The sequence below is a fragment of the Mesoplodon bidens genome, assembly GCF_964165515.1.
Source record: "Mesoplodon bidens genome assembly, chromosome: 2".
Classification (NCBI taxonomy): Eukaryota; Metazoa; Chordata; class Mammalia; order Artiodactyla; family Ziphiidae; genus Mesoplodon; species Mesoplodon bidens.
Genome location: NC_138177.1, coordinates 147602323 through 147610926, shown reverse-complemented (window position 1 = coordinate 147610926; position 8604 = coordinate 147602323). Strand labels below are relative to the sequence as shown.

At 57.7% G+C, this 8604-nt stretch overlaps 1 protein-coding gene across 1 annotated transcript; it reads left to right on the top strand.

The window, feature by feature from the left end:
- Positions 1–6221: 6221 nt before the first annotated feature.
- On the top strand, positions 6222–7181 carry FOXE3 (forkhead box E3; the record flags this gene model as incomplete). Its single annotated transcript, XM_081225352.1, has 1 exon — positions 6222–7181. The coding sequence occupies one exon, from the start codon at positions 6222–6224 to the stop codon at positions 7179–7181; it is 960 nt and encodes a 319-aa protein (XP_081081478.1).
- Positions 7182–8604: the final 1423 nt, after the last annotated feature.

Genomic DNA, 8604 nt, shown 5'->3' with positions numbered 1-8604 from the left:
AAGATGGGCCTTCCCGTTAATTAAAGTCTTAGGAGATTGAGGGGCTGGCTGGAAGAGTAAATGAGACTGCCTTTGTATCCAAGCTGGCAAAGCGGGTTTGCTCACTTCGATTAGCAAAGGCTCCGAGTGGGAGAGGACCTCGCACTTTGCTGAAAGTGGCTCTGTAGAGAACGTGTGTGTGCTGAGGGGGAAACAGGGTGCAGGGGGACGGGGGGGGAAAGGAGGCGGTGGGGCCTCGGGTGGGTCAGGTCGTGCGGCCCCTGCCAGCCGTGTTAAGGATTCAGCTGACTTCTGAGCTGATGGGGAGCCAGTGCACGTGTTTAACCGATGAGGCATTGCTCCAGCTGCTGAGGAGAGAAGGAATCGGAGTGGGAGGTAGGGGTCCCAGCCAGGAGGCTACCGCAGTCGGTAGTGTGAGAACTGACACTGGCCTGAACAAGGACTGAGGCAGACGGACGAGAGAAGGGACAACAAATGAGAGAAACTTCTGAGAACCAACAGGTCTTGGTGAGTGGAGGTGGTCAGAGAGGGAGAGAAAGGAGAAGAGGGTGATGGCCAGTCCCTGGATGTGTGACCAAGTTGAGGTTTAAGGTACCATCTGAGATGGATGCTGGAGGCCCTCTCTCTGCCCTGGTCTGAAGTGAATGGGTGTGAAGGGTCTGATGCTTTCGCAGAAGCAGAGCCTCGGTTCGCGTGGCATCGTGTGCTCAGTCTCCCACCTGGTCTCTTAGCCTCCAGCCTCTCCACTCTCCAGTCTCTCTGCTGTCACACTGATCCAAACAAGGAATCTGATCTTGTCACTCCCCTGCTGAAAATTTGTCAAAGGCTTCCTGTTGTCTCTACAAAGAAGTAATCTTCTTAGCCTGGCAAATCAGTCATCTACAATCTGATTCCATCTACCTTCTTTGTCTCAGTCCCCTGACACTCTACGCTAGCCACAGTGAACTATAATAGTAACAAGAAAAACAACAACGGCTACAATAGCTCCACACAGTATTGATATGTTCCAGGCAGTGTCCTAAGAACTTTACACGTGTTAGCTCATCTAATTTTTAGTAGAAAAACACTGAAAGTCTTGCACTTCCTAGAATGGACTATATCCCCTTGCCTCTAGACATTTGCACCTGAGGTTTTCTTGTCCTGGTAGCCAGCCATCCTTCCAGCCATCTGATTCACATTTATCTGCCATCAACTTGTGCCAGGCACTATACTAAGTGCTAGGGATCCAAATATGAGTGAGACATGGTACCCTCCCTCAAAGTATACAGAGTCTAGTGTGGGAGACAGACACATGGAGAGTCAGTAAGGTAAGTGCAGTGATGAGATGAGATGGGACACAGAGAATGAGCCTTCATCCAGCTTGGGCCTGCTCGCCCCCACCCGCGCAGCTGGAGTTCTACCCCCTCCAGGAAGCCTTCTGGCTTTGCCAGGCTGGGTGGGCTCCCTTTTCTGTGTCCCTGCAGTCCCTTTTCTGCCTGCATCACACACTGACCACACAGTGAAGGGAGAGGACGGTCTGATTCATCACTGACTCAGGACCCAGGGCAGCCTGGACACAGATCCTTGGGATTTGCTGAATGGAAGTGCTTGAGGTATGAAGAGGCACCAGGAAGAGCATCCTCCTCCTGGGTTCTCCTCTGATGCTCTCTCCAGAGTCAGGCCTGCCCTTGTTCCCTTTCCCGAGGCTGGCGCAGGTCCCTCAGCCCAGAGAGCACTGCAGGAGTCAGGCTCTGCGGGTAAGGCTGGGGCTGCTGCTTTCATCCCTAGTTCAGGAGAAGAGCCTGGTGAGGAAAGGCCACACCAAAATGGGCACCCAATATGCCCCCTCGCCAGGCTGCAACTGTCTGCCCCAGGCTTCCCCCACTTTTTTTAAATTTAATATTTATTTATTTCTTTAGCTGCGTCAGGTCTCAGTTGCTGCTCGCAGGATCTTTCGTTGTGGCACAAGGGCTCTTCGTTGGGGCACACGGGCTTCTCTCTAGTTGTGGTGTGCAGGCTCAGTAGTTACAGCACGTGGGCTCTAGAGCACACGGGCTTAGCTGCCCCACGGCATGTGGGATCTTAGTTCCCCGACGAGGGGGTGTCGAACCTGCGTCCCATGCATTGAAAGGCAGGTTCTTAACCACTGGACCACCAGGGAAGTCCCTGCCCCAGGCTTCTGAGGAAGGAGCACCATCTTGGACAGCTCTGGTCTTGGGAGAGAGAGGAGGTCCTGCAGCAGCCCTTGGGACCCCTGGGTGGCAGGGGTTGAGGTGAGGGTGTCTCAGAGTTCCTGAGCCCCTTCTGCAGCCTCTGGGCTATGGGTTCTGTGGCTGCTATGATGGACGGCTTTAGAAATAAATGGCTCTAGAGTGGTCTCAAACTAGGGGTATTTGAGAAAACCTTCTGGGAAGCCTTATGGGGTCTGGTGACAGCTCAGGCTGGTCCCTTGAACCCTCATTGGGTTAACATAGTTCTTTCTCTCCAGAGCTCTGGAGAGGCAGTCAGGGGGCCCTCCTAGAGTGGCTGTGAATCTTGGGGCAAGTACCTGAAATGACTTTCAGCCTCAGCCCTCTCTCCCACGCAGAGTGGCTGGGAAGCTCGGTCCCCCACCCTCTGCTCCTTGCCTCGAAGTCCATCTTGGTGCCTCTGTAGAGGTGGGGCTGGGGGCAGGGAGCCTTGGGGGCTGATGCTAACAGCTTTGGACAGGGTGGGAATTTCCACTCCTATCTAGGGAGCCATCAACACTGTGTGCCCTGACCTGGGCCTTTGGCCTCCAAAGGGCAGTGGGAAGGCCGGCCCCAGGGCCAATCCCTGGCCATTAATCCCTCCTGCCAGCCTGAATATCCACCCAACGTGGTCAGACAAAGGCCTGCCCAGCCCAGCCACTGTGTTCCTCCCGCCCCAGGGGCTCCACTCAGACGCTGGGCCGCCTGGAATCCAGGCCCATGAGAAAGGGGCCGCCTTCACTGGCCATCTTATGCCCGGATGCTCAGCCGCATCCCGTCCGGCCCAGGGCCTGTGAAAAGAGGGCCCAGCCACGCTGAAAACAAGGATTAGCCCTTGGGCCACTCCCTGACACCGGCCTGCTTGGCTCCGGGAAGCAGGCCCAATGGAGGGGGCCAGGCAGACACAGAGAACTGGAAAAGTCTGGGTTCTCACCCCTTTGGCCCAGCTCCCTGCCCCCACCCTTCCCGAGAGTAGCACAGCCAACCACTCATTCAGTATCATTTATTGAACATATACTATGTCCCAGTCTCTACACATGGACTGGAAAATTGAAAGTATAAGAAAACTGTAGTCTGCCAGGGGAGGTAAGAAGAGCCATTCTCCACAACCCGCCCCCTACCCCAGGAGGCTGTGGGCGAGGCATCTGGAGGGGAGCTTCAGCCCTAAGGGAAGGTGAGAAAGATGGTGGCTCTGGTTCTGTGCCTGAGTCTAGCTGCAGGGTTCTGCTGCACCTGGTTGAAAACATGCAGGCTCTGAGATCACTTCTCGGGCTCTGCCTCTCTCCTTCCCTTCCTGGTTTAACACCAGACATGCCAGGTGTGTAGTAGAAAGGAAATCTCCTATTACCAGTTGCCCGTGTGGGCCAGGCACTTTCATACACCATCTCGTTTGAACCTCGTAACAATGCTGAGAGGGTCCGTTATTGCTCCTCTTTGGCAGGTGAGGAGACCGCGGCTCAAACGAGCAATCGGCAGCCCAGGTCACTCGGCTCTTGGAGCCAGGTTCCCTGCTGCTGCCGCTGCTTGTCTTGCCTTCCTCTTTGGTGAGCTGTTCATTGCGACGGTACCATCTTATGCTCCTAAGGCCTGTGTCAGGCAGTAGGATGCAAGGTGGAGAGGGTACTGAGGTCAGGTCTGTTTGTGTATAAGCCAGGCTGACTCTTCACTGTTGTGAGTGTGGTGGTGGGGGGGGGGAGGGGTTGTCTCTAGATCTCCGAGTGTCGTCTTCTCCTTCCTCTCTGCTTCTACAGCCCCCCTCTGCCCACCTCTCTCCAAGTTGTAATTGTTTGTGTGTCCATCTCTCCACCAGGTTGCGAGTCTCTTCACCTCTGTCTCCCCTGAGCACTGGCAAAGGGCCTGGCACAGAAGAGCTCGGTGAATGACGTGGGCTAACGAGGCCAAGAGAACGGGCGGAAGGACGGATTTGGATCCAGGTGGAACTGACAGCACTTGCAGATCGCTTGGGCGTGGGGAGTGACGGGGGAGGTAGGGGCCCGAGATGGGGCCATATTTCTGATCTGGGTGGTGAGGGGCAAGGGGTCCACTGGCTGAGCTTTGAAATGCAGGACGGGGAGGAGGATGGGGTCGGGGGTGCACGAGGTTGAGCGTCATGCCCAAAGCACACTTGGACATGCTGACCTGGAGGTCAGCAGAGCGGCTAGGCATCAACTTTGCAGCTGAAGTCGTCAGAGCTGGAAGGCCTCCCGAGTAAATTATTTCTACAGTCTCGGCTTTAAGCTACGGTGTTCCTAGTCTTGGTGCCAGGGCACTGAACTCTGGGTTTAATCCCACTTGCCACCTACTAGCTGTGTGAGGTTAGACAAGTCTCTTAGCCTCTCAAAGCCTTAGTTTCCTTACCTGCAAAACAGGGGTATTAACAGTACCTACCTCTCAAGGTGTTCACGTTTAAGTGTTGACCACATACACAATGCTCTGTAATGGTGGCTGGTATATTATCAGCTGAGATTGGAGCTGGAGAGAGCGGAGTCCTGGAGCTTCAAGTTTGGAATTTGAAGTCCTAGGCCCTCTGGCTGCTATAGCTAGTTTTGATCATCTGTACCCAGGGGCACTCCACATCAGGGCCAGAACTGGGGTGAGGCACCTGGGTCCCCAAATTTAAGGAGGCACTGGCTCTCCAACGCCGACCCTGCACTTGCACCACCCCAAGAATGAGAGGCCCCTTAAATCTGGGCCACTTCAGTTGCCTTACCCACTCCCAGCCCTGTTCCCTTGAACTTGCCTACCTCTAAGACAGACAAGTCTCTTTAAGACAAGCCTCTTCCATCCTTTAGTTCTCTCCAAGCCAGGTCTGGCTTTCCTGTCACTTTGGACCAGTTTCCTGAAATAAGCTCAGGGTTGCATCTCTTCTGAACCGTGTGGTGTGTGGTGGTATTTCCTAGAGCCAGGTTTTAATAAAGACTAAGACCACCCCGCCTTCCCCAGTGAGATGCAAGTCTGGCATTTCTGGGCCAGTAAGCAGCTCTCTCAGACCTCCAGTCTGTGGAAGCACTTGGGGGTCACTCTCTGACCCAGTAACTGCTCCTTGGAACTCTGGGCTGTGCAGGCTGTGTTTTGTGCATCTTCCCAGTGTGCATGACATGAGTGTGTGAGAAAGGGAGCCCTTTCTCTAGAAGAGAAGATGCATGGAGAAGAGGCAGCCAGAAGGCAATTCCAAGTTATAGATTTTCTAGGGGGCTCTTGATTTAAAGTAGTCAGTCCTCCAGTTCCCAATTCTGCTAGCTGGACCACTTTTCACGATTTTGTTTTTTCAAAGGATGCTGGCCTGGATGGGACAAAATTGTGGGGGAGATAGCAGAGATCGGAGATGCTGACCCTGGAGCCAGGAAACATCCTCCCCTGAGACAAGCCTGCCTCCTGCTCTCCCCTTCCCCGACCCTACCTTTCTCCATTGCCTAATGTCCCAGGGTGGGCCTGGCACCTCCCCGACCAGCACAGTAGCAGGATGCTGAGGGCTAGCAAGGCGGCCCTGGGCGGCTCTCATCTCTGCCCCAGCTGGGGTTGGACGGACAGGGAGGGGACTAGGAGAGAAGAAGGATGGAGGGGACAGGAGTTGGCTGGGAGAAGCATAATGGGGAGGGGGCCCAGAGAGTGCTCTGAATGGGTGGATTTGTGATTGGCATTGAGCCAAAGGGGTGGAGGTTGAGGGAGGAGCGGAAAGGGAAGGGGGCTGACGGGATCTGGTGGGATGGGGCCAGGGCCAGGGACTGACCCCATGGAGATGAGGAGGGGATGAGGCTGGGTCTGGGACTGACTGACCCAAAGGGACGAGACCAAGGGAGGGGTGAAATGTTGGGGGGTGGGGATGGGAATGGGGGAGAATTGTCAGCATCGTAAGAGGATTGGGAAGGCAAATTAGAGGGGAGGCGCTGGCCAGCGGAGAAGGTCCGAGCCCTCGCCCCTGGTTTGGGGCACAGGGGGAGGGGGCCGTGTCCATATAAGGCGGGTCAGCGGCCCCAGCTCCCTCCGAGAGCTCGGGCAGCCCACCGCTTTCTCATGCCTGGGCGCAGCGACATGGAGCCGCCCGCCGCTTTCTCGGGCTTCCCGGCCCCGCCCTCGGTCGCGCCGTCGGGGCCGCCGCCGTCGCCGCTTGCCGGAGCCGAGCCCGGGCCGGAGCCCGAGGAGGCGGCCGCAGGCCGCGGGGAGCCGGAACCTGCGCCGGCGCCGGGCCCGGGCCGCCGCCGTCGGCGGCCCTTGCAGCGAGGGAAGCCGCCCTACTCGTACATCGCGCTCATCGCCATGGCGCTGGCTCACGCCCCGGGCCGCCGCCTCACGCTGGCCGCCATCTACCGTTTCATCACCGAGCGCTTCGCCTTCTACCGCGACAGCCCGCGCAAGTGGCAGAACAGCATCCGCCACAACCTCACGCTCAACGACTGCTTCGTCAAGGTGCCCCGCGAGCCGGGCAACCCGGGCAAGGGCAACTACTGGACGCTCGACCCGGCGGCCGCCGACATGTTCGACAACGGCAGCTTCCTGCGGCGCCGCAAGCGCTTCAAGCGCGCCGAGATGCCCGCGCTCCCTGCCGCGCCGCCCGCGCCCGCGCCCGCCGCCGGCCCGCCGCCCTTCCCCTACGCGCCCTACGCGCCCGGCCCCGCGCTGCTCGCGCCGCCTCCTCCCGCCGCTCCGGGCTCCACACCGCCCGCGCGCCTCTTCAGCGTCGACAGCCTGGTGAGCCTGCCGCCCGAGCTGGCGGGGCTGGGCGCCCCCGAGCCGCCCTGCTGCGCTGCGCCTGACGCCGCCTTCCCGCCCTGCGCGGCAGCCGCCTCCCCGCCTCTCTACTCGCCGCCGCCCGACCGCCTGGGGCTGCCCCCGACGCGTCCTGGCCCCGGACCGCTGCCCGCCGAGCCGCTGCTGGCCTTGGCAGGGCCGGCGGCCGCGCTCGGCCCGCTCGGCCCGGGGGAGGCCTACCTGCGGCCGCCGGGCTACGCGCCGGGGCTGGAGCGCTACCTGTGAGCCCTTCCAGCCTGGCGGAGTGGCTCGGGCCCCTCTTCCCCAGGACGGGGCGCTGCCTGGGAGCCCCCATCTCTGCCCCCTTGGCTTGGAGCGCACCTCGGAGCTCCCAGTTCTGCTTGATGGACTGAGCACACCTGTTGCATCTGTCTCTGCCCCCCGCATCTCTGGGGAGCCTCCCGCTGTCGCTCCACCGGACTGAATCCCCCTCCCCACCGCGAACTGTGAGGCCCCCGTTTCTTCCCCCTCCACTGTGCACGCCCCCCACTCGCCAGCGCTCTTTTGGGTCCCACGTCTGGGGACCCTGGATCACCACCTGTGAGCCCTCACCTCGGGTTTCTGGTGAACTCCAAGCCTTCTGAAGCCAGACCTTCGATCTCAAGCCACTTCCCGACTGGCTCCTCACTTCTTTAACCTTCCCTGGTGTTTTTATAAGACAAGGCGTCAAACCCAGGTCAGACTCCCGGGTTTATGACTCCCTTGCTGTTGTCCCTTCATTCCCCCACAAGTTTGTCCCCGCACCCCCAGTTACCTGTACGTTCTCGGTTTCTTACTGGGAGAGCGCTCCCCTTCCACACAGACGCACCTGGCTGAGCTCTTGCAGACCCAGAGGACAGTTCTTCATCTCTGAGACAAGCAGCACCAGGGGTTCCTTGACTGCAAGGGGAGTTAGTGGGCTGCCCCACCATATGGAAAACTTGGGACTTGTTAGGTTATTATTATTTTTAATTAAAAAGAAAGAAGAAATCTTCCTCTGGGTCCGGTGTGTCGGCTGGTGACTTGGGGGAGTGGTCTGGGGAGGCAGTGGGGGAGCTTTGCTCAGGATCTTGGGTCACCACATGGGGTGAGCCCCTTGTGAGTTATTAGGCAGAGGTTCATGAAGTAGGATTAGGATGTGATTAAGCCATAGCTGTGCACATAGTAGGCCCGGTAAAATGCCATCACCTGCCGTGGAGGCTGGTAGAGATGAGATGGGGCGTGCAAATGAGTGTATTTGGCCAGTGGGTTTGTCTGCTGTGTGGGGTTATTCCCAGCTCCCATGGGTAAGGGAGCGTTGGCTACTCCTCCAACAAGGAGTTACTGAATGTGCCAAGCACTGGGAATATATCACTAAACAAATGGGCAAGATCCCTGCCTTAAGGAGCTTACGGATCCGTGGGGAAGAGACATTACCAATCAGTTCTCAGAGAAATGAGACAAGAGCTCTAGAGCCTTCCACTCAAACTGTGGTCCAGGTCCCAGAGACCTGGGAGCTCGTTAGAAATGCATAATCTCAAGCTCTAGCTCAGATCTACTGAATCATCAGATTCCACATTTTAACAAAATTCCCGGGTGATTAGTATACGCACAGTATTCTGAAGGAAAGGCACCGTGCCAAGGCTGGGGCTCAGTTTAAAAGTCCACTCCCTACTTTAAGGAGTGGGAC